At 39.3% G+C, this 27161-nt stretch overlaps 1 protein-coding gene across 1 annotated transcript in view; it reads left to right on the top strand.

The window, feature by feature from the left end:
* The first annotated feature begins 3280 nt into the window (after positions 1 to 3280).
* piwil1 (piwi-like RNA-mediated gene silencing 1) overlaps positions 3281 to 27161 on the top strand; it is a 37427-nt gene continuing 13546 nt past the window's right edge. Inside the window, exons 1-13 of the mRNA XM_062051087.1 lie at positions 3281 to 3430; positions 3921 to 4005; positions 13777 to 13870; positions 15222 to 15350; positions 15436 to 15650; positions 15761 to 15882; positions 18153 to 18233; positions 20489 to 20686; positions 20804 to 20912; positions 22801 to 22924; positions 25278 to 25395; positions 25614 to 25728; positions 25800 to 25987. Of these exons, the coding sequence (XP_061907071.1) occupies positions 3937 to 4005; positions 13777 to 13870; positions 15222 to 15350; positions 15436 to 15650; positions 15761 to 15882; positions 18153 to 18233; positions 20489 to 20686; positions 20804 to 20912; positions 22801 to 22924; positions 25278 to 25395; positions 25614 to 25728; positions 25800 to 25987 (1562 nt within the window). The 5' untranslated portion in view covers positions 3281 to 3430; positions 3921 to 3936. The remainder of the gene's footprint in view (positions 3431 to 3920; positions 4006 to 13776; positions 13871 to 15221; positions 15351 to 15435; positions 15651 to 15760; positions 15883 to 18152; positions 18234 to 20488; positions 20687 to 20803; positions 20913 to 22800; positions 22925 to 25277; positions 25396 to 25613; positions 25729 to 25799; positions 25988 to 27161) is intronic.

Below are 27161 nucleotides of genomic sequence, written 5' to 3'. Positions count from 1 at the left end.
TTTGGCCATACTAAAACCTTGGAACACTTTTGAGGAAAATTTTGGGCAAAAAAATCTCTATCAAAAACCAAATACTATGTGGACAGAGGAGCGTACAAAAACCATATTAGAAATAGTCACATGGCAATAGCAGTACCTGTTTCAAACAATTCATGTTTTTCTGATCTATTTGATCTTGTTATGACTAATCACATGTGTGCCGTGAAATATTTATACCGCAGTACAAACAGTTTTGTTTTAAGCTCTTGCATTTCACCCTGCATAGTGTAAACATAGCCTAAAATGTGAATTCAGTACGATTAATATAACAATCATTAAGTATTTATTTCATAACAATATTTTCACTATACCAGGCTTTTTGTCAGTAATTGATCACGCCTTACAATCTAACAGAACATAATTAGCATTGGCATGTATTGTAATCCACACTTCTGTGTACTTAAGTCATCAGTGTCCTTTTTATTTTTTGTTTTTTTTAATTAATCAAGCCAACAAAATAACACACAACAATACCATAATAATACAATTACAATTCCAAAACCAAACCCGGCCCAGCAACATTCAGAATAGCAATTAACAGAGCAATTGAGAGGACATACAAACATGACACAAAACAATCCAAAAGTAGTCAAACAACAGCATCAATATTAATAAGAATTCCAACATAGCAGTGATTAGAAATCCCTCATTGACATAATCATCATAGCCATTTAAAAATGTTTTAATAAACACATTTAAAAAATGAACAATAGTGCCACAGTGGCTTATACTTGCATCGCATCTCATAAGCTTGACAACACATTGTGTCCAATATTTTCCACAAAAATAAAATAAGTCTTATTTTAGGTTCATTTAATAGTTAAAACAAATTTAAATAATTGATCCCATATTCCAATATATGACTCATTATTGTCTAAACTAAATGCAGCTTTTTCTACTGATATCATCTCCATAGCTTGTGTATACCAGTCAGTGTGAGTTGGACTACCATCATCTATCCACTTTTGTTTCAGTGTCCTTGATAAAATACATTACATACTCAGATTTCAATCCTTCTTTCTCATTTATTTGTCTGCTCCTTAGGTAGGTTTTTATGTTCTGGCACAAGATTTGAGCAGTTGAACTATTTGTGTCAGGTGTGTGATTTCAAGCATGTTCGCATTCTAACTGTATCTGAAATAGAACTAATTCCTGCTATTCTGTATTTAGAATTCGGATGGTGGAAAAATGAATTTTTCCTCGATGCAAAAAATTGCACTTGATGACACTGAGCTGTCATTGGCTTCCATCTGTCCTCAGCAGCTAAAGCTTCCTCTCACATCCTAAAAGTATGCATTTTAGGTTAATCGGAGACCGTAAATGCTTGTTTGTCAAAATGGGCCCTGTGATTGACTTGTGACCAGTCCTGCGTGTACTGGAATAGGCTACAGCTCACCGACCTAAAACAAAGTTATTTGATGGATTAACTATTAATAATGAAGGTAAGGTTCACCTGCAGACATGCTGTCTATCTACAGCAAAATATAGCTGTAGATTGTGATACTCTAACAAAAATAATAATGTTTGAATCTTATCATTCATTACAATTAAACTGGATTGGTTTTTTTCTAGATGACTGCAATATTCCATTAGTGGTTACTTTCATCAATAACTCGAAATTCTATATTCATGAGCTAAATACTTTATTCTTAACAAGTTATTGTATTCAGTTCATAGTTCAATAAATTGGTTTCGATCCAGTCAGTGATTTTACAAGATGGTTCCTCCCATATCTTAAAAAAACATGCATTTTAGGTGGATTGGAGACACAACACTTGTGTGAATGTCAGTGAACAATACAAACATGCTGTCTTAGAGTGTCCGCCCTGAGATCGGTAGGTTGTGAGTTCAAACCCCGGCCGAGTCATACCAAAGACTATAAAAATGGGACCCATTACCTCCCTGCTTGGCACTCAGCATCAAGGGTTGGAATTGGGGGTTAAATCACCAAAAATTATTCCCGGGCGCGGCCACTGCTGCTGCACACTGCTGCTGCACACTGCTCCCCTCACCTCCCAGGGGTGATCAAGGGTGATGGGTCAAATGCAGAGAATAATTTTGCCACATCTAGTGTGTGTGTGACAATAATTGGTACTTTAACTGTAACTTTATAGAGCACTGGTTCTTAACCTGGGTTCGATCGAACCCTGGGGGTTCGGTGAGTCTGCCTCAGGGGTTCGGTGGAGCCTACGCCGCGGAGGTCAAGACACACCCGACTCATCGTGTAAATAAAAACTTCTCCCTATCAACGTATTATGGATACCCCCAAACAATGTTCCCTCTAATTTTCCATATGCGGGAGCAAACGCAAAAACTCCTTGAGCATTCAGTGGAGCACATGTGAGCGACGTCAGACGCACTGTGGCCACACCTGTCCCAAACCTGACTAAATAACAAGTTAAATGTTTTATTATTATAATCAAATGACAGAAGTAATTTCCATATTTTATAATATAAATGTTTTGGCCCACTTACAATGACAATAACAAAAAATATTGTTTTTCATGAGCTGTGTACTAGTATTGTATGTCTGGGTGGGGGTCCTGCTTTGGGAATAATTTGTACCCCTTTCAGATATCGCATTTAGTTCCCACTAAAACATTCACATGTTGCACAATTAGATGTAAACATGGGATCATGTGTACATTCCTGTAACTTTCTGTTTGTAAAAAAATATATTGATTAGTAGTTCTTTAATATAATAACATAATTTCATGATTCATATTTATAAATTGAGATTAAATTAAGAAGAAAAAAAAAGTTTTTCTCTAAAGAAGGGTTCGGTGAATGCGCATGTGAAACTGGTGGGGTTTGGTACCTCCAACAAGGTTAAGAACCGCTGTTATAGAGCAAAACATAGTTGATTGTGATAATCTGACATTAAGACTAATTATTTATCCTATCATTCAGAAAATACAATTAGACTGTTTTTTTATTCAGTTCAATACACACAAGCTAAATTACATTTAATAAAATGTATTCATTGTACTGTATTCAATAAATAGGTTTGACTCGAGACAGTGAATATACGAGATGGTCTGTGCTGCCACCTAGTGGCAAAAACCCTGCACTTCAACATTTGTACACCCCCTGTTTCAGTACAGAGACGTATCACTGCGTCAGAAAGTAGTTCGAGACACCTAATAATCAATAAGTTGTCTACATTTCTTTTTACCGACAACTCACTTAATTATATTTCAGACTACTGAATTTGTTTTTAACAACTTACGTTTATTTTAATTGGTACAACTGCCGTTTTCGCCGTTGTAATGCGGAAGGATTTTCTGAGTGATGAGGCTAATTTAGCAATTGAGTTAGACGTGTTGATGTCATCGCGGAGGTGGTCGCACTAAAGTTAGCTCGTCAAATAAATAGTTTCTCCATCAAGTGAGTAAGTATACCAGTATAAATATGTGTACTCTAATAGACTTTTAAAATCAGTACTCTAATAATTTAGCTTTTTGTAATTATGTCCATCCATTTTGTGTCCCTTTCGGAGGTCGCTGGGTGGGGCGGGGGGGGGGGGGGGGGGGGGGTAATTATTGCATGTAATAGTTCATCTCTGCCAGTTCACGCAAACGTTTAAAATATAGTACAGGTGGTGTAAAAACCGTTAAATATATTATGTAATAATGTGACATATGTTTATGATTTAATTTTCGCCGAATTGAACTAGGGTTAGCATGATGGCGACCACGTGGAAAGCGTTATCTTAATTAGTGCGCGTAAAATGGTGGCTTAGGCCTAACTACAGCGAGGCCTAATGATGGCGTATTCTGGTGTTTTTGTTTTCATCGATTGTCCGTGATGGATAAAAAAGTTGAATATGTGCGATGAACTTCGACGTTGTTGTTCAGTCTATGTACTTTGACGCATTTCAGGCATTTTCGAGTGAGAATGGCGAGTCGGTCACGTGCCAGATCTCGAGGCCGAGCTCGTGGCCAGGAGCCAGCTGCACCTGGAGCGGTAAGAAGACTAATAATAACATATTTGTTGTGGTCACATGAAATAATACAGGATATGTGGATTTTATAGGTGTACAGTTACTTTCAAAGGCAAAATTAAAGTATTGCTAGAAACTAGGGATGGGCGATACCACACTTTTAGGATTCGATATGATACCGATACATTTTCTTGCATTTTCATCGATACCGTCACCAATAATTTCTCATTGGCAATTTTTTGTCAGTCAAAAATATTATTACTATTGTTATTATTTAAGACAAATCACAAGACAAATACAGACCATTTATACCACATTTATTATGGTCAATATATAATAAAAGTAAAATTAAAATAAATAACATAAATATGAAAAATAAATTAAATATTATATATAATAACTATATATTATATATAATAATAATTAAATATTAGGGCTTTCCAATTAACAGTCAAATCCGAATTGCAAGAAGCTGCAGTTATTTTTTAAAGTTTGTGATATAATTAGCAATTAATGAAATAGGCTAATGTTTTCGAAATGTAAGAAATCATGTTACAGATTAAAACAAAAATCACATTCAATCATATATTCAAGATTTTCTTGGAAAAAAATAAAACTGTAATGCAAAGATGAAGAATCTCCAAATTGTATCTCTTTCTTATCTTGTTTTAAATACTCAAGCAATTTTCAACTAACAGTAAATTCCCCTGTGGAAATTATTTGAATTTAGGATAATCATTTAAGCAAAAATATTCAGTAAACATTACTAAAAAAAAAAAAACAATGCCTGTTTTAAGTCAACAATTGGACAACACTGGATATGCCTGGCTGCATCGCTGTCGGCTGGCTGTGTGTGTGTTGCACGTTGACGACGCTCATTCGCTGTCTCCTGTCACGTGACTGGGCCAGCTCTATACTCTGCCAGGTACAGGGGTGTCCCAGCACATAGTAAGTTAAGTAAGTAATCAAAATCATCTGAAAGTGATGCTTGCACCCCCCACACGCCGTTTTTTGGTTTATATCGATACTTTTTTCAGAAAAGTGATGCCAAATGAGTAGCGTGTGAGTATCGATATATCGATACCACAGGATCGATACGCACATCCCTACTAGAAACATAATTTTATATGGGACTTTATTGTATAATATGTATAGTACATGTTCCAAAAAGAAAAAAGCATAACACACAGTATATTTAAATACACTAAATGTAAAAAAGGGAATAAATATTTAAAATAATCTAGTTTGGTTACGCCATCATGAGCGCAACACAAGGTTGTAAAAGTTTCAACTACAATTCTAAATAAGATGTCAAAAGCAAACTGAAATCAAATACACAGCTTAAATATTGATCAATACCTTTTTAAATTTAGTAATACATAAATATGATGATTTATCAAAATATAAATTAAATATACCTGAACAGAACGCTCATGATCAGGGGTCCCCAAACTGCGGGCCAGATAAGGCCCTCCAGCGTCCAAAATCCGGCCCGCGGGAAGTCCCGAGTTAAAAAAAAATAAAAATATATTTTTTAAAATTTTTTTATTTGTCCTTACTAGTCCATTTTCTCCTAGCCACTCTGGCAAATCATATTGTCTAAAAATGCATTTTAAGATTAAGATTAAAGTACCAATGATTGTCACACACACACACTAGATGTGGTGGAATTTGTCCTCTGCATTCGTCCCATCCCCTTGGGGAGCAGTGGGCAGCAGCAGCGCCGCGCCCGGGAATCATTTTGGTGATTTAACCCCCAACTCCAACCCTTTGTTGCTGAGTGCCAAGCAGGGAGGTTATGGGTCCCATTTTTATAGTCTTTGGTATGACTCGGCTGGGATTTGAACTCCAACCTACCGATCTCAGGGCGGACACTCTAACCACTACCACTCATCGATAACGTGACATACAGCAAGTGCGCGAGGAATATATACTGTATGTATGAAAGTATATATATATATATATATATGTGTATATATATATGTATATGTGTGTATATATATGTATATATATATGTATGTATGTATATATTAGGGGTGTGGGAAAAAATCGATTCGAATTCGAATCACGATTCTCACGTTGTGCGATTCAGAATCGATTCTCATTTTTAAGAAATCAATTTTTATTTTTTTATTTTTTTTAAATATTAATCCAACAAAACGATACACAGCAATACCATAACAATGCAATCCAATTCCAAAACCAAACCCGACCCAGCAACACTCAGAACTGCAATAAAGTCAAAGTCAGCTTTATTGTCAAACAACTGTTTGTACAGGACATACAGGTGGACGAAATTACGTTCCTCTCACAACCACGGTGTCTATAAATATAAAGTGTAAAGAAGAATAAAAAAAGACAACAATTTAAACAGTCGCATGAGGGGGGGGGAAAATATACAGGGGAAGAAGATATTACCAGAATATCTATAATATCTATCTATTGTATATACAGTATTGCAACGTAAGTATTCAAGTATTTAGATGGGAGTGCAAAGTGCAATGTAAACAGTGTAAACAGTTAAAACAGTTAGCAGCATTTTGAGTCCGGAGTAAAGTGGCTAAGTGATAGATGGTGTGTGTGTGTGTGTGTGTGTGTGTGTGTGTGTGTGTGTGTGTGTGTGTGGGTGAGTGGGGGGGGGGGGGGTGTAGTGTCTCAGTTCACAGTTCAGATCAGATTGCAGGGCAGAGTGAGAAGGGGGGGGGGGCCGGGAGAGAGTTCAGCTTCCTGACAGCCTGATGGATGAAGCTGTCTCTCAGCCTACAGCTTCGAGCTCGGAGGCTTCTCAGTCGTCTGCCGGATGGCAGCAGTCTGAAGAAGCCGTGTGAGGGGTGTGTGATGTCGCCTGCCACGCGGAGTGCTTTGCGTGACAGGCGTGTGTTGTAAATGTCCTGGAGGGAGGGGAGGGGGGCACCGACGATCTTCTCAGCTGCCCTAACTGTGCGCTGCAGCGTCCTGCGGCAGGACGCCGTGCAGCCTCCGTACCACACAGTTATGCAGCTGGTCAGGATGCTCTCGATGACGCCCCGGTAGAAGGAGTGCATGATGGAGGCTGAGGCTTTTGCTCTTCGCAGTTTGCGGAGGAAGTAGAGGCGCTGTTGAGCCCTCTTGGCCAGTGATGCAGTGTTGGTTTTCCAGGAGAGGTCATCTGTGATGTGCACACCCAGGTATTTGGTGCTGCTCACTCTCTCCACCACCGCACCGTTGATGGTCAGAGGAGGGTGCTGGGTGTGCGCTCTCCTGAAGTCCACAACAATCTCCCTTGTTTTCTCTACATTGAGAGAGAGATTGTTGTCACCGCACCATGTGGCCAGTTGGCTCACCTCGTCTCTGTAGCCGGTCTCATCGTTATTGTGGATGAGACCTACCACAGTTGTGTCGTCCGCAAACTTGACGAAGAGGTTGGTGCTGTGCTTCGGCGTGCAGTCGTGGGTCAGCAGGGTGAAGAGAAGGGGGCTCAGCACACATCCTTGAGGGGCCCCTGTGTTCATGATGATGGTGCTGGATGTGTACCTGCCGACCCGGACTGCCTGTGGTCTCCCAGTCAGGAAGTCCAGCAGCCAGTTGCACAGCGACGTGTTCAGCCCCAGCCGGTCCAGTTTGTGAATCAGCTGCTGTGGGATGATGGTGTTAAATGCTGAACTGAAGTCTATGAACAGCATCCTGGCGTAGGAGTCTTTAGTGTCCAGGTGGGTGAGAGCTGAGTGGAGGGCTGTGGAGATTGCATCATCGGTCGATCTGTTGGCCCGATATGCAAACTGGTAGGGGTCCAGGGTGGGGGGGAGGATGGACTTGATGTGCTGCAAGACTAGCCGTTCGAAGCACTTTGTGATGATGGGCGTCAGTGCAACGGGACGGTAATCGTTGTAGCTGGATGGGGAAGCCTTCTTGGGAACCGGGATGATGGTGGTGGCTTTGAGGCACGTGGGAACAGCAGCTTGGCTCAGGGAGGTGTTGAAGATGTCCGTGAAGACATCTGTGAGCTCCGCTGCACAGTCTCTCAGCACACGACCAGGTATGTTGTCCGGGCCTCCAGCTTTGCGTGCGTTGACTCTGGAGAGGGAACGCCTCACGCTGGCCGAAGACAGGGACAGCACCTGGTCATCCGGAGGGGGTGGAGTCTTCCGTGCAGGCGTGCTGTTTTTTGCCTCAAAGCGTCCAAAGAACTCGTTCAGGCTGTTCAGCAGAGCGGTGTCACTGTCACAGGTCTGTGGTCGGGGTTTATAGTCCGTGATGGTCTGGATCCCCCGCCACAGGCTCCTGGTGTCTCTGCTGTCACTGAAGCGGTGGGCTATCCTGCTGCCGTACTGCCTCTTAGCATCTCTGATGCCACGGTTCAGGTTGGCCCTGGCTGTTCTCAGGCCAGCCTCATCTCCTGCTCTGAAGGCAGCGTTCCGGGCTCTCAGCAACCTATGGACTTCCCCCGTCAGCCATGGTTTCTGATTTTCCCGTACCGTGATGGTCCTGGTCTCTGTGACATCATCGATGCATTTAGTGATGTATGCAGTGACAGTCTCTGTATATTCCTGTATGTCGATGTGGTGGTTGTAGGTGGCTGCCTGCTTGAAAATGTCCCAGTCTGTGGTGTCAAAACAGTCCTGCAGAGCAGAGGAGGCATCCACTGGCCACACCCTCACTTGCTTCTGAACTGGTCTGGTGACTTTAGCCCTCGGCCTGTATGCTGGCATTAGCATGACAGTGAGGTGGTCAGAAGCACCCAGGTGGGGGAGGGGTGACGCCTTGTAAGCTCCTCTCTGAGTGGTGAAGACCATGTCCAGTGTGTTATTACCTCTTGTAGGAAAGTCAATGTGTTGATGTAGCTGTGGACACACTGACTTGAGGTTAGCCTGGTTGAAATCACCAGCCACGATGAGGAAGCCGTCTGGATGGGCTGTCTGGTGTTCGGTGATGGCACAGTTCAGTTCAGATAGTGCCCTGTCTCTGTCCTTGTTGTTAGAGCAGGGGGGAATATAAACAGCAGCTAGTAGAATGGCTGTAAACTCCCTCGGTAGGTGGAAAGGCCGACACTTTAAAAACATGAACTCCACCAGGGCTGAGCAGTGCTTCTGTGTAACAACAGTGTCCTTACACCATGCATCACTGATGTAAACACAGACCCCGCCACCGCGGGTCTTACCTCCTGCAGTGAGGGCCCTGTCTGCCCGATAGCATGTTAGCTGGTCGAGCTGGATGGCGGAGTCCGGGATGCCGTCGTGGAGCCACGTTTCAGTGAACACAAAAGCACAACACTCTCTCACCGTCTTCTGTGTGGATCGGATGAGCTGTATGTGGTCCCGTTTGTTGTCCAGGGAGCGTACGTTGGCTAGGAGGATGGATGGAATAGCCGGCTTGTTTGGGCTAGCCGCTAGCCTGGCTCGGATACCTCCGCGCTTGCCGCGCTTCCGCCTTCTCGCACACCGCTTGCGGCGCCTCCTCTGCGGGCACGGAGCAGCTGTGGGGGTCGGTGTTGTGGTGGGCCGCCGGAGTAATCCGAGGCTTCGTAGCACCTCGACGTCCGCCGGGTTTAAGTCCTTAACTCCGGTGCTGCCTATGGCGAGCAGTCCCTCACGGCTGTATGTTTGCCGTGGGGCAGATAAACGCGACGAACACTTACACACACGAGACGAAAAAACACACGTAAAACAAGAAAACACCGCATTATCAGGAGAGAGAGTGGTCGCTGCGTGTACACGCGCCGCCATCTTGGATGTACACAAAAAAAAGAAAAGGTACACAAATAAATAAACAGAGCAATTGAGAGGAGACACAAACACAACACAGAACAAACCAAAAGTAGTGAAACAAAAATGAATATTATCAACAACAGTATCAATATTAATTACAATTTCAACATAGCAGTGATTAAAAATCCCTCATTGACATCATTGAGTTTGAGTTTGAGTTTATTTCGAACATGCAAGCATACAACATGATACATCACAATTTCCAGTTTCTCTTTTCAACATGTTCGAAAAGGAGTAGGAAGAAGCAGAGCTTATTTAATCCTACCCCTTTTCTTTACATAACAGTTGCTAAAACTTTTTGTTCACTTCCTGTTCACAATTTATTCACAATAAACTCCATAAGTAATCACAATAAAAATAAATAAATAAATAATAGTAAGAATTTTATAATAATAATTGGTGAAGTAAGTCATATTTCATATGATGAGATAAGTAAGATTACTTTAAGAATGAATGAATGGATGGATGAAATCAATTGAGAATGTTTGTCATGGTTCTTCTTCTTTGTACTTTGTAAACACTTTAAGTTTGAAGAGTTTCTTGAAGTGGATCATATTAGTACATTGTTTGATTGCTTTGCTTAATCCATTCCATAATTTAATTCCACATACTGATATACTGAAGGTCTTAAGTGTTGTACGTGCAAACAAATGTTTTAAATTACGTTTTTCTCTAAGATTATATATATATAAATCATTCCACATTTATAAAAAAAAATTAAGCAAGTGGATGCAAGTGGCTTACACTTGCATCGCATCTCATAAGCTTGGCAACACACTGTGTCCAATATTTTCACAAAGATAAAATAAGTCATATTTTTGGTTCATTTAATAGATAAAACAAATTTACATTATTGCAATCAGTTGATAAAACATTGTCCTTTACAATTATAAAAGCTTTTTACAAAAATCTACTACTCTGCTTGCATGTCAGCTAGGGGTGTGGGAAAAAATCAATTCGAATTCAAATTGCCATTCTCACGTTGTATGATTCGGTATCAATTCTCATTTTCCAAAAATCAATTTTCTTCCCCCGCTCCCGGCAATGTGTATGTGCCTTCTGGGCTACCGTAGGTATTGCGCAATAAGCAGCGTTGCTACCTGGTGGCTAGCTAGTACTAAGGGGAGTGTACAGTGTTGTGTTGCCGCTAAAATGCAGGTAAAAGAAAAAGACACAGAGCAGCCTAAAGAAATACAACCGCCTCCGCGGGCTTTGAAAGCAAACGTTTGGAGACACTTTGGATTTTACCGTGGCAAGAAAGGGCTTGACATGACTCATGCAATTTGCAGACTTTGCAACGCTAAAGTTAAGTATTTTGGAAATACTTCAAATCCCCGCGCTCACTTGGACAGACACCACCCACAGTTATCAGAGGAAAAGGATAAACAATAACACCACCGGCAGCAAAATTAGGTTTGGTTTTGAAATTGTATTGCATTATTATGGTATTGTTGTGTATTGTTTTCATTTATTAAATTAAAAAAAAAAAAAAAAAAATCGTTTTTGAATCGAGAATCGTGTTGAATTGAAAAAAAATCGATTGTGAATCGAATCGTGACCCCAAGAATTGATTCTGAATCGAATCGTGGGACACCCAAAGATTCACAGCCCTATTATATATATGTGTGTGTGTATATATATATATATATGTATATATATATATATGTATGTATATATATATATATGTATGTATATGTATGTATGTATATATATTATATATATATATATTATGTGTGTATGTATATATGTATGTATATATGTGTATATATATGTATGTGTGTATATATATGTATGTGTGTGTATATGTATATATATGTATTTGTATGTATATATATGTATATGTGTGTGTATATGTATATATATGTATATGTGTATATATATATATGTATATGTGTATATATATATATGTATATATGTGTATATATATGTGTATATATGTGTATGTATATGTGTATATGTGTGTGTGTATGTGTATATATATATGTGTATATATATATATGTATACACATACAGTATGTATGTATATGTGTATATATGTATATATATATATATATATATATATATATATATATATATATATATATATATATATATATGTATATATATATATATATGTATATATATATACACATGGGCATATACATATTTTAATCATTATAATTTTATTTTTTAGTTTCCCTCCTAAGTGATTGCCACCTTATTGTGGTTCAAAGGTACCAGCAGGGGCTTATTCTTCAGGTGGGACACCAAAGTTGTACAGGTGTGAATGTAGGGGCCTGACAAAGTGCAATCCTCTTAATTGCACACGCAAAGCTGATCTACTTAACGTGTGTAAATTGGATTGCGTCTCTTCAGTGAGCAGAACTAGGCGTGCTATCCATTTTTTCCCTGTCTTCATTAATATGCAAAATATATGCTGATCATCAAAACGCCCACATTACCGGGAGGAGAAAATGCAAATATAATTATTTACCACGCTCAATTTGATTTATCAATACTCATCTGCATGTTGCAAGCACTATTTAGCATCTTATTTATTAACAGTGCAAACTCAGTTCCACACATGGCTGCAGTATCAGTGGTCTCGCTGCACAGACTCACATTTTAGACATGTCTATTCAGTAACATCATTTTATAGCTACTGGAAGACTAAAGAGGCTGTTTAAAACAAATTCAATTGATGTGTTTTGGTGTTTAGTATTTTTATCATGATTTCTTTTTTTCACATAGAATATATATACCGTATTTTTCGGACTATAAGTCGCAGTTTTTGTCATAGTTTGGCCGGGGGTGTGACTTATACTCAGGTGCGACTTATGTGTGAAATTAACACATTACCGTAAAATATCAAATAATATTATTTAGCTCATTCACGTAAGAGACTAGACGTACAAGATGTCATCGGATTTAGCGATTAGGAGTGACAGATTGTTTGGTAAACGCATAGCATGTTCTATATGTTATAGTTATTTGAATGACTCTTACCATAATATGTGACTTTAACATACCAGGCACGTTCTCAGTTGGTTATTTATGCCTCATATAACGTACACTTATTCAGCCTGTTGTTCACTATTCTTTATTTTAAATTGCCTTTCGAATGTCTATTCTTGGTGTTGGGTTTTATCAAATAAATTTCCCCAAAAATGCGACTTATACTTCAGTGCGACTTGTGTTTTTTTTCCTTCTTTATTATGCATTTTCGGCCGGTGCGACTTATACTCCGGAGCGACTTATACTCCGAAAAATACGGTATTAGAATATTTCTTATGGGAAAAAAATTATTTAAGAATGCATGTTTGTATATTGACCAAGTGCAGCCTCTCGAGAGTTCCATGCACCTTCAGCGGTAAAAAAAATAGGTGGTGTCAATGCACTGCAGGACTGCTTCTAAAGTGCCCATAAAAAGTGCTCGTTTGATATGATTGCAGGTAGGAGCATTATAACATGAATGCGCCGTCAATGAGTGTCTCTGTGGTGATGCCCTGTATAGTACACGTAAAACCCTCATTAAAATAGAGCGGTCTGCATCAATTTACGATTGCACACGCAGTCTTCGTAATTGTTCACATTTGCTTTATTTTATTTAGACACGCTGAAGCGGTGATTTTCGAAACACTCGTAGCAAAGGTGTTTAAGAAATGCAAATATCAAGATATTTAAATGGGAAATAACTTTAATGTATACCAAATACACCTTTAACGCAGTGATCACTGCAAACTCATGCATTCTTTGACTGTCCCCTTGGAGTGGAGTGTGAGCTGCACTCGTTTCTCATCAGTTTCCACAAATCTTACCCTTTTTTGGGGAAATGCACTGATTTAAAAGTTTGAGCAGTCCAATTTCATTTTTAGGAAAATAAGATTTCTGCCTGAATTATAGTATTAAAAGTTCTATCTTGTTGCCCTTTAATTTGACCTTTTTGATAATTAGTTTATTTTCACAACATTATTGATGAAAGAAAACGTTATATGTAATAATTTAATTGTTTTTTTAATTGCCTTTTTGTCAAAGATTTTAACTCTTACGGTATGTCATTGTACTCAAAAGACTCAGGCTCGGGAGCCTGCACCAAAAGTTGCATCGAGTGGGCTGGTTGGTCGAGGAAGGCAGCAAAGCGGGCCAGTTCCTTACGGTGAAGAAGGTATATTGTGTCACAAAGCTGTGCTGTGGTTCAATTTAATGCTATAGTTGTTTTGAGCTTGTGTACAATAGCACACTACATTTAATTAAGGCTAGACAATCACATTTTTTATTTCAATTAAGGCTTCTCATGATCATGAAAATATCATTAAAAAAAACATAAATGGGCATGCAAACGGATGAGTGAATGAGTCTAAAAACGACCACGTCTAATCAAAGTTTGGCATCTCACCATGGTTGCTACTTTTTATGTGACACAGTGCTAGTATGCCTAATAAATAATCACTAAACTCAACTAAAACAGTAAGGCATATAATTTCCGCATTCACGTAACTGAGTAATGGAGTCACATAATTGGTAAATAAAACAGAATCTGCTGTTAGACGCAGAATATCAGTGAAATTGACATACATTTGAGGTAAATGCTGTCATAAGGATAAGGAACATTTTGTTTGGGAAAATAACATGCCCGGGACCACTCATACATCCCCAAAACTAAACAATGTTGAGACGGCCACTTTGAAACAGCAGCTAAACTACAAAGCTAAAGCTTGCAAGAGCAATCCATACACCCACAACACATCTGCTTGTGTACTTTTGAACATTAATGCAGCATTAATGTAGAAACAGCTTGAGAGGCTCGCTCTTTCTTTTTAAATTTGTTTATACAGCCTTAAGCCTCCTGTGCTCCTCAAGCTGAGAACAGCGCAGCACAATTTGTCCCTTAACAATAATAGTGTGGTGTACCATCTGATTGCGCTAACTAAATAAAGTTTTCAAAAAAGTACTTTACACAAGTATAATGTACTTTAAACTCTTATCGATACATTTATACAATTATGCTTTGACCTAAAATGCTGGTCAAAATTGTCCAAAAATGCATTGCACCCAATAAATGGGAATATTTTTTCGTTAACAGTATTTAACAAAACATTTATTAAATTTTATTTGACACAGAAAGCACACACTCTATGGTGGAAAAATAAGTGTAAAAGATAAAAAAGGGATCTAAAAACAAATGAAATGTAAATAAAAACTGAATTTTATTTTTTGTATTGGTTTTCAAATTATTTCACTTCCTGTGGTTTGTTCGTTACTAATGTAGATCCATTTTTTTAAACTATATAAAAAAAATAGTTGTTTTGCTTGTACAATAAATACTCGTGTTTTCAAATTAATTAATAATTGTGTTATTAATCGTGGTTACAATATCAATCAAAAATATTCGTAACTATAATTCTTACCAAAATTGTGCGGCTGTACTTAAGTGCTGCGTAGTTTAAGCCTGTGTGCATGTGTGTTGACTTAAACAGATAACTCTACTACTTTTAATTTATTTTCATGTATTCTAGATGTTCTACAGATTTCAGCTGGGTTTCATAAAGTGAAACTGGGAGAAAGAGGTGGGCGCCGTAGAGATTTCCATGATGTCGGGATTAACACCAGACAGACAATGGAGCATGTCAAAGAGTCAAAGTCTGGTCTGTTAGTTTTCATACATTAAAACTTATTTTCTCTTTTATTTTATGACTAAATATACAGATTTTATCTGCTTGACTATTTCAGGAACGACTGGCTCTACAATTCAACTGTCGTCCAACTTTTTTCGCATTCTCTCCCGCCCTCAGTGGGCTCTGTACCAGTACTGTGTGGACTTCAAACCACCAATGGAGTCCCGTCGGCTTCGATCATTTCTCCTATTTCAGCACGAGCAAGTTCTAGGCCCAGCTCGCTGCTTTGATGGAGCAATGCTTTTTCTGCCTCTAAGACTTCATAACAAGGTGCTGTTGGACTACAAAAATGTGACACTTTATAAACTATACAATTGCTGTGATGTGTTCTGTTGTCAAATAGAATGTTTATTTTGCCCAAATGTCGGTCACATGTTCAGGAGACTGTGCTACACAGCAAGACAAGAAATGATGAGGAAGTTCAGATAACTGTCACCCTGACTAATGAACTGCCACCAACATCACCAGTGTGTCTGCAGTTTTACAACATCATATTCAAAAGGTCAGTATTTTTTTTTTATGCAGTACAGTTCTGTTGCAGATAATCTTCACACTGGTACACGGTCTGTTCTCATTTGTTCACACTATATATCAAGTGCATACAAAATTTATGACGTTAATCTAATCTGGAATATGTGACAGACAATTGGCTTAGTGAAATGCACAATAATCCAAACATACGTAGGTATTCAAAGAAAATGTCACTTGAGTTGCAGGTTAAGCAAACACAAGACTGCATTAAGACCTGATCATTTATTTAGAAATTATTGTTTTATCTAGTTTAGATAAGTATGCTGAACTTTCTTGAATTGTTTTAAAAAAAATGACTGCTAAACTTAAGTTATTTGTCTTTTTTCAATAGACAACTTGAGCTGTAACTAGATGAGGCAATTCTTGAAGGAATTGCATGTCAATGCTCCAATGCTGAAGTTGAATAGGCTGTCCGTAACACACACACCGCACAGTGAGCTAACGTTACGCTAATTAGCCTTCACCTCAAGGACGGCGAGCGAGCTGAGCTGCCGCTTATTGTTTCTAGGACGTCAACGGGCTCATAGTGATGTTACTAGTAGTTAACTTGGAAGTGTTTATTAAAATTTGGGTAGAGTCTGCTGCATTATGCTCACTTGCAAAACACCTTTCTGCTCACCCCACCGTCTCTTCTCTCTGCGTGGCTGAGCACTGACTCAATGCGCTCTGAATACGCACTGCTGATTGGCTGTTACATGCGCTCTGAATACGCACTGCTGATTGGTTACGGTAACCAATCAGATGGTTCTGTGGGTGGGACAATGCTGGGTGCTGCAGACAGGTACTGGCAGAGGCAGAACTAAGCTGAGCAGCTTGTTAAGACTTTAGTTTAGGCGGTGGCTCTTTGTTTTTAAGGCGTCCGCCTTAACAACAAAGCACTGCGGGAAACCCTGATATTTCTGTAAGTGGAGGTGAGAATAGACTTCTATACATGGTTTTGGTGCCGTGCGAGACTAGCCATCAGACTGTTTATATTTAAAACAACGTAAGAGTCACGGCTCTCCACTGGATCAGTGGTCCCCAACCACCGGGCCGCGGCCCAGTACGATTGGTACCGGGCCGCGCAAAAAATAAAAAATTGTTTTTATTTTTATTAAATCAACATAAAAAACACAATAAACACATTATATATCAATATAGATCAATACAGTCTGCAGGGATACATTCTGTAAGCACACATGATTGTATTTCTTTATGCAAAAAAAAAACAATACAACTACAGAAAAATTAAAATTTTCAGATGAAACATTCTTTGCGTGCCAGTTTTAATTCACTAGATAGTATTAAAAAGTATTACATTAGATTAATACATGTAGAAACCCTGGAATGATGAACACAATTCCAATAAAAAAGAGCAGTTACCCTTCAAGTCAAAATAGTTTTTTTAACATAAATGTAACAAAATTCCCCCAAAAGTGCAGTTCCCTTTTTAAAGTGAAATGTAAGGTTTTCTCTTTTTTTTTAAACCTTAATTTTGTGAGTTACTGCTGCCAGCCTGTATGTACCTCGAACTTGAATTGGTGTTTTTTGTTAATTTGTTAACAATAACAAGCAGAAGAGATTAGTTAGGTGTGTGGGATGTCCTAACGTTGGCTTTGCAGTTTGTTTGCAGGCTTACCCCAGATTTTCACTGAATGCAGAATGGCTGCTTAACGCAACAGCACCTCCATCCACAGTCCGGCCATCCCCACCGCCACTCCGTCGGGCAAACAAATAGCGCATACTTTCTTACAAGATTTCGTGAGTTTGTGCGATAAGGGAAGTTTTAGTAAAGTGGACCACAGTTTATTCTGTCCTTCCAGAGGAGCAGAAGCAAATAAACTCTGTCCTGTCAATTTTTGGCCAGTGTGTCACTACAGCCACTCTCCTGCTTTCCCGGTTCTCGTATCAACTGGTATTTGACACGTATGTGTAAACGAGACAGAGTAAATGACCGGCGTAAACACTTTGTGCCGGTAAAAAAAAAAAAATTCCATTAACTTAGTAATTTTGAAAAATAAGGACAGTTTTAAAACAGATGTGTTAAAAACCATTAATGATAACTAGCCGGCAATGTTCTCGTACTTAGTGCTTTGAAAAATTTAACTGTGAGCAAGTTGCAAACATCCCCTTTGATTTACCGATAGCCCACCTCAAATAAATGTACACCACGCCAAACTATATTGTTTGGCTTTTTTACTTTGTAGTTTTTTAATGGTTACTGTGCAGCCTAACACCAATTGTTGTTCATTTCTTTTAAAGGATTTTGAGAATACTCGGCATGGAACAGATTGGACGCAACTACTACAATGCCAAAGATCCACTCAATCTCCCGAATCACAGGTATAATCTTTTGCTGTGAAAACATCACTTTCTAACATTTCCTGAAGTCTAATTGCGAATTTAGTTTCTCCCTCAAATCAAGTCTATATTTCGTGTTATTAAACTACCTGGGATGTTTGTATAGAATGTAGCGCAGAATCTAAAGAACATTGATGGCTTTATTGTTGTACTCCGTTAAAGGGGACCTATTGTAAGACTACAACTTTTCTGACTTATTGGTGCCTGTTTTTGTGTATTCAGGATTTGCATAAATCCTGAAAACTTTAATCAAACCATGGAGGCATGGCAAAGATATTTGTTCAACAATCTTGCCTTACTTCATACTTCCTCTAAACCAGCCATTAGAAATGTGTCCTATTTGTGACATTCTTCCCATCAGTGTATTGCTTCATATAGTGAACAATATAAATGCAACACTTTTTCTTTTGTTCCCATTTTTGATGAGTGAATGCAAAGATCTTAAACTTTTACGATATACACAAAATACTTTTTTCTCTCTAATATTGTTAACAATTATGTCTAAAGCTGTGTTAGTGAGCATTACTTCGTTGGAAGATAATCCATCCCACCTCACTGGTGTGGCATGTCAAGATGCTGATTAAACGGCATGATTATTTCACTGGTATGCCTGAGGCTGTTCACAATAAAAGGCCAATCTGTAATGTGCAGTTTTATCACACAGTGCAATGCCACAGATGTCACGAGTTTTGAGGTAGCGTCCAGTGGGCATGCTGACTGCAGGAATGTCCACCAGAACTGTTGCCCGAGAGTTCATTATCATAAGCCGTCTTCAAAGGCGTTTCAGAGAATTTGGCCATACATCCAACCGGCCTCAACCGCAGACCACATGTAACCACACCAGCCCAGGACCTCCACATCCAGCAGGTGCACCTCCATGATCGTCTGAGACCAGTCACTTGGACAGTGGCTGCAACAATTGGTTTGCATAACCACATTTCTGCACAAACTGAGAAACCGTCCCAGGGAAACTCATCTGCATGCCCATTGTCCTCATCAAGGTCTTGACCTGGCTGCTGTTTGTCGTCGTAAGCGAATTGGGTGGGCAAATGCTTACATTCAATGGCGTCTGGCACATTGGTTTTCACTGTTCAGGGCAGATGGCAGACAGCGTGTGTGGGAGAGCGGTTTGCTGATATCAACATTGTGAATCGAGTGGCCCATGGTGGGGGTAGGGTTATGGTATGGGTAGGCGTATGTTATGGACAACGAACCTAAGTGCATTTTATTGATGGCATTTTGAATGCACAGAGATACCGTGACGAGATCCTGAGGCCCATTGTTGTGCCAATCACCCGAGACCATCACCTCATGTTGCAGCATGACAATGCATGGCCCCATGTTGCAAGGATCTGTACACAATTCCTGGAAGCTGAAAACATCCCAGTTATTCAATGGCCATCATACTCACAGGACGTGTCACCCATTGAGCATGTTTGGGATGCTGGGGATCGGCGTATACGACAGCGTGTTCCATTTGCCAATATCTTGCAACTTTGCACAGCCATTGAAGAGGAGGGGACCAACATTCTACAGGCCACAATAAACAACCAGATCAACTCTATGCGAATAAAATGTGCTGCACTGCGTGAGGCAAATGGTGGTCACACCATGTACTGACTGCTTTTCTGACCCCCAGTAAAGTAAAACTGCACATTTCAGAGTAGCCTTTTATTGTGGGCAGCCACCTGTGCAATAATCATGCTGTTTAATCAGCATCTTGATATGCCACACCTGTGAGTTGGGATGGATTATCCTGGCAAAGAAGAAATGCTCACTGCCACAAATTTGTGAACACTATTTGAGAGGAATAGGTCTTTTGTATTTATAGTGAGTTTTACATCTTTGAGTTCAACTCATGAAAAATAAGAGCAAAAACAAAAGTTTTACCTGAAGATACTTTGAGGAAGCCCAACATATTCAATAAGTTTCTTCTTTTTCTTGTTAAAAATTAGTACATGGCTGACTGGCAGAATACTCAGTCAAAGAGAAGGCACGTAAATAGAACTGAAGAGATGGCCAGAAAGCTGCTTGAAGATGGTCTGTAAGCATAATCTCTGCAAAATGTTGACCAAAGAACCACCATTACATGTTATGTAGACCACAAAAAAGGGTTTTGAAGGTAGAAAAGAAAAAATATTACCTCTTTAAGACAAAACGTAAAGCACTGTTTTCTAGTATCTTGCCAACTTAAATGTAGAACATTCTCCTTTTACACATTATGGTGATTTTTCCAGACTGACCATATGGCCAGGCTATACCACAACCATTTTGCTGTACGAGTCAGCCTTCATGCTGTGTACTGATGTGAGCCACAAGGTGCTGCGTAGTGAGACAGTTCTCGACGTTATGGTCAACCTGAAGCAGAGGGCTGGACCTCATTCCTTCACTGATATCTGTACCAAAGAGCTTGTTGGGCTCATTGTCCTCACTAAGTAAGAAACACATTTTACATTGGTGTGCTTTATTAATATGCAACTGTTAGTCACCCCAAATAATGATATTGACATTGTTAATCTTTATATTCTCTTCTGGTCTTCTGTTTTTATCAGGTACAACAACAAAACCTACAAGATTGATGGGATCGCTTGGGATCAAACACCCAACAACACCTTCACCAGGGGGGACACAGACATCTCCTTCAAGAACTACTACAAAAATGTTGGTTTCACTACTACTTTCATATGAATACTCCAAACATGATAAAGAAAAATAGGCATGTCAAATGGCATAGAATTACTTCTAGTAATATGGGGCTAAAAGTTAGTAATCTACTGCCATTTGTGTGCATATTAAGTGAACGTCTGACAATTTGCGCTGTTGAGCCACACTATAATGCAGTTGTTACCAGTGATTGTAGGGGTATGCCAAAGTATTGCCACTATCGAATTTCATTTGCCTCCTGTGGAAAAAGAGGAAATATACTCGTAAGTCACAAACTTTTCACTTCACACCATCGCCACTTGCGACAGGTGACTTGGCTCGAGTAAATATTTGACGGTCAAAGTCCTGCTCCCTTGTCATTGTGTCCCAAGTTTCCCGCCGATATCTTTGGAAGAATGACCTCAATTCCAGATTGTGTCGTAGTGGCTGTGGTGTTTGCATGTGGCTACAAATGTAGTTTACCATCATCATTTATGACTATACTTAAAGGCCTACTGAAATGATTTTTTTTTATTTAAACCGGAATAGCAGATCCATTCTATGTGTCATACTTGATCATTTCGCGATATTGCCATATTTTTGCTGAAAGGATTTAGTAGAGAAAATCGACGATAAAGTTCGCAACTTTTGCTCGCTGATAAAAAAAAGCCTTGCCTGTACTGGAAGTAGCGTGACGTCACAGGAGCTAGGATTCCTCACAATTCCCCGTTGTTTACAATGGAGCGAGAGAGATTCGGACCGAGAAAGTGATGATTACCCCATTAATTTGAGCGAGGATGAAAGATTCGTAGATGAGGAACGTTACAGTGAATGACTTGAGAGGCAGCGATGGATGTATCTTTTTTCGCTCTGACCGTAACTTAGGTACAAGCTGGCTCATTGGATTCCACACTCTCCTTTTTCTGTTGTAGATCACAGATTTGTATTTTAAACCACCTCGGATACTATATCCTCTTGAAAATGAGAGTCGAGAACGCGAAATGGACATTCAGTGCCTTTTATCTCCACAACAATACATCGGCGAAATGCTTTAGCTACGAGCTGACGTGATAGCATCTTGCTTTAACTGCATATAGAAACAAAAGAAATAAACCCCTGACTGGAAGTATAGATAGAAAATCAACAATACTATTAAACCGTGGACATGTAAATACACGGTTAATGCTTTCCAGGCTGGCGAAGGTTAACAATGCTGTGCTAACGACGCCATTGAAGCTAACTTAGCAACCGGACTGCACAGAGCTATGCTAAAAACATTAGCTCTCCACCTACGCCAGCCAGCCCTCATTTGCTCATCAACACCCGTGCTCACCTGCGTTCCAGCGATCGGCAGAAGGACGAAGGACTTCACCCGATGCGTTTGGCGGCCCGGAGACATAGGAAGTCAAGGTGAAGTCGCCGGCTAGCGCGGCTAGCGCTCCAACAAAGTCCTCCTGGTTGTGTTGCTGTAGTCCGCTGCTAATACACTGATCCCACCTACAACTGTCTTCTTTGCAGCCTTCATTGTTCATTAAAAAAATTGCAAAAGATGTCCAGAATACTGTGGAATTATGAAATGAAAACAGAGCTTTTTGTATAGGATTCTACGTGGTACCATAACTTCCGTTACTCGGATTTCGTCACGCGCATACATCATACCGCGATGTTTCAGCCGGATATTTCCCGGGGATTTTAAAATGTCACTTTATAAGTTAACCCGGCCGTATTGGCATGTGTTGCAATGTTAAGATTTCATCATTGATATATAAACTATCAGACTGCGTGGTCGGTAGTAGTGGCTTTCAGTAGGCCTTTAACAAACAATAGTTAAACTTAAAAGCTTAAAAATTGTGATATACTTAACTTATTTATATAATCATGTCATTAATCCTGAATTGTGTTCCAGCAATATGGCCTGGAAATCACTGATGGCAACCAAGTGCTGCTGGTCAGCAAAGTGAAGAGGGGTCGTCCTGGTCAAACTCCTGCTGGACCTGCTATGCTCATCCCAGAATTTTGCTACCTAACAGGTCCGAACTGTGTAGAACTCTACATTATAATGTGTTGTGTATAATTACCATATTTTCTGGACTATAAGCCACAGCCATATATAAACTGCACCTAATGAAGTTCAGAAGAAGACATTTTTTTTTCATAAATGAGCCGCACCGCAGATATGCACTGGTACGTTGTGAATGGAGATATTTTCAAAGATGGATTTTGTAAATGTTTATTTACATACCTGGTTTCCAAACAGTACCTGTAACATGGTAGTAAGGTGGCTGATCAAACAAAACACAAGTAATTGATATCTTAATTCATCCTTTGTAAGATTTATCAGGATTCTTCTTCCTTGTACTTTGTAAACACTGAGTTTGAACAGTTTCTGAAAGTGGATAACTTTAGTGCATTGTTTGATTTATTTGCTTAATCCATTCCATAATTTCGCCATTAGCTAAGTAAAATCCATAGATCAGCAGCATCTATATACTGTATAAGCCGCATGGTTCAAAGCTTTGGGGAAAAAGGTAGCGACTTGCAGTCTAGAAAATACGGTACTGTGATTTCCTTTGAGATACAGATTATACATATACATTTGCATTAATATTAGAATATTGTGCAGTAAAGTACAATTAATTGATGTGAAATTCAATTCAGATGAAGAATAAAGGCTCAGATAGGTTTTGCAATATACTTAATTATTTGAGCGCCAAACAATGAATGTGGAGGCGGTTAGCTGTAAACTAATGAAAATTTCTGTGGTACTTCTATTGACAAGCACATTCTGTTACACGACCAAGCTTATAACCCCAAATGCTCATAACTATGATGGTAAACGTGATTCTTTTTACAGACCTGGTACCTGTGAGTCACTCACCAAAGTGAATCGATTCACTCATCACAAAAAGCATGCGCAAAAACTTGCGCATGGTTACTGCATGCTAAAGCTTGCCCCCACTCTATTCACTTATCACAGAGCGCATGTGTAGATTATTGCACATTATTGGCGACTGCACAAGTCTCGCAATCACAAGGCGCATGCGTAGGGACTCGCACATATGTACAGTAACAAGTAATCCTATTAACACTCGTAAAGGTTAATGGTGCACAACTTTAGAGTAACAGTATTGATTCGCCAATTGTAAAAGCAATTAGATACGTTTACTTAGTTTTAACATGCAGAGTCGTAATAGTTAACGGCGTGTAAAGTTTTTGCCAAACACTCATGTCTCTCTCTCTACCTGTGGGTTCCTCGTGTAACGGCGTATAATATTAATGCAATTTGAATGAGATCACTATATTGCCATTGTGTGATAAATAAGTCTTTCTATCATATGTGATGGAAGAGGTGGTGTGGAAACATGCAAGATACGATTTAACAGTGCAATATTAAATTAACTAACAGGACAACAGCCTCACTATGATGCAAAAGTAGTTTTCAATGGTTCCCTCCTGACTCAGCCACATCAATGGTCCTGCCCCCAATGACCAGTAAGTAAATGTCAGTGAATCAGTGAGACCCATCGCTCACTTCTTAGTTCGTTCACTCCGTAACCGATTCAGTGAGTCTTCGTCAAGCACCTGCAGCAGCACACTGCAAACTGTGACATAGCGAGTGATTCAGCTTGCGCAGGAAATGGAAAGGAGAGTTGATGCAAGGCAAGAAACATTTGTAGTCGTTTCTATGGGGCTAATACATTTATAAAAACACAGACTAACGGGAATAATTAACTTCATATTACATGGTTTATCCTCTTAACTGGCTAGCATGGCAGGGGCGAGTCACTGATCGAGTTAATGGCGATGGGAACTCGGGAGTGCTGATTCAGTAATAAACTTGCGAGTTTGAGCGATTAGTTAATGACTCGCACATTACTACTCGTACTTCAAATCAGACCTGCCCATTGAAATAAATGAGTTGTTCTTGGCCCTCCCAAAATACAATTGTGATCACAGAATGTGTTAAGCTTTAACTGGGATGTGAATAATCTTCACTCATATATGATAATGTGATAATTTTTTATTTATCGCGTGCGTTAACGCATTAACGTTGACAGCCCTGATTTGTACATATGTGAGAAACTTGCCATACCTGTCCACGTTAGTGAGTTGCGCCGCTGGTGCAGGAAATGCTGAGGGTAGCTTTGTTTGCTACCTCTCGGTTTGTGTGCAAAGCATTAAATGTGCGGGTCCAACCCCTCACATGTTATGTTCCAAAAAACCAAACTTATTTTTCTATGAGAGCTATTGTCAAGATTTAATCTCACAAGATTTCTTCACACAAGATCTGGTCACATACCTAATATATATACTGTGCATATGTATATACAGTATGTGTATGTATATATGTGTTAAATTATATGAAAATTCTGTGTGTATTAGGCTTGACCGACAAGATGCGTGCAGATTACACCATTATGAAGGACCTGAATAGTCATACCAAGCTGGCACCAGAACAGAGGTCTGGGCGCCTTCTCAGATTTGCAGAGACCATTAATAAGTAGGTGGCCACTATTTTTTTATGATGATTCAAATTATATAGGGGATTTCTGAAGTATTAAAGTATGACCTGTCTCTTAACTGTGCAATAATGAGGTAGGTGGATTCAATCTAATTAGGAATAATAGGCCTTATTTGTGTGTACAAAGAAACAGATGGGCATCTTTATATCTCCACTCATAAGATTGGAACATAAACTAAAAGAAAATTACTTTACAGGAATGCTGAAGCACAGGAAGAGTTGGAGAAGTGGGGACTCAACTTTGATAAGGAACTCTTAAATCTGAAAGGCCGAGTCCTCCCCTCAGAAAGGATTATCCAGGGATCAAAATCTGTATGATGATGCTTCAGTGTTACACTTTGCTAGGTGTTTTAAAAAGATACTGACAAAATCTTACTCCATAGTATGCCTACAACCCCCGAACAGCTGAATGGGCAAAAGAAATGCGCGGACTGCCTGTGATCTACTCTCCTCCTTTGCAAAAGTGGCTTCTACTTTACACTAGACGAAACGGCAGGGAAGCTCAGAGCCTCCTACAGTCCCTTCAAAAAGTCACAGCACCACTTGGGATCCGGTTGGATAAAGCTGTAATGTGAGTGTCATGTCTTTTTAAAGGTGAACTGCACTTTTTGGAATTATTTGCAGTGAGAAAAAGACCACGTTTTTCTCTTTTTTTATGCATGCCAAGTTGTAATATAGGATTCACTGAGATTCAATGGATTCAATGAGTCATCTGTTCGCCCATGAAGCCCTTTAACGAAATTTCCAAAAACCGCCAAATTCTCCATTTACATCTCGTGATCTGCATGTTCACCAAGTATTAGCGACATTGTTACTATGAGTGCTAACTTACTGAAGCGGCACCTAGCTTATGTAGCTATTGAGCCGGTGGGCTGCTGCATCGTCATGCCTCTCACCTGTATAGTAGAAGGTTGTGGGCATAGGCTGAGAGATTGGTCAACTTTGAAATTCAATTTAGACAAGAAGACATTGCAAAAAGACGCTTGTTTTAGAAGAAAAAATAGGTTTTAACACCAAGAGTGAAGATTGTGATTAATTTATTAGCTAAATGGGGAACACAAGTCCTTTGCTGAAAGATATAAACATCCCATTAGTCAGCATCCCAGTGAAAGCGGACATTGTACAATAAGTGATTGTTTTATTTGCTTTGTAGTTTGTATTTCTTTTTCAGCACTTGGCAATAGTGCTACATGACGCTTAATGTCTTATCATATAATGCAACATGAAGCTAAATGTTTCACTAACGCTGGATCTGCATATCAACCTTGGTTGGCATCTAAAACTTTTAGCCCATCAGTTTTATATTCAGACTGAAAGAGGAACTGCACCTTGTTTTGGATTTTTTCCATGACTAATTGATTTTTTTTTAATGCATTCTAAATATTAAACGCAAATAAAAGTCCCTTTACAGCGTAGTCAATAAGAGATCCACTATTCCGTCCATAAAATCCGATAACCATTCAAAAAGAACCAACTGCTGAAGTAAAAAAAGCTAACATGACGCGTTTTTTAAATTAATGCATCGTGTATGCTTAAAATCTTCAAAATACGTAAATATCATCTCTTGTTGATGTGCTCATTACTACGTACATATATGCTTTCATCTATATAAAACCCTACTGGAGGTATTTTGATGTTTTTAGGGTCTATCGGCAGAAATGAACGGCTGCCATAGGCTCCATTGTAAGCAGACTTTTGATCGCATTTACTTATTTTCTGAATGCACTATATTGGCCCTAGTGTGT

The sequence above is a fragment of the Entelurus aequoreus genome, linkage group LG06, assembly GCF_033978785.1.
Source record: "Entelurus aequoreus isolate RoL-2023_Sb linkage group LG06, RoL_Eaeq_v1.1, whole genome shotgun sequence".
Taxonomy (NCBI): Eukaryota; Metazoa; Chordata; class Actinopteri; order Syngnathiformes; family Syngnathidae; genus Entelurus; species Entelurus aequoreus.
This window is presented reverse-complemented; position numbering and strand designations above follow the sequence as displayed.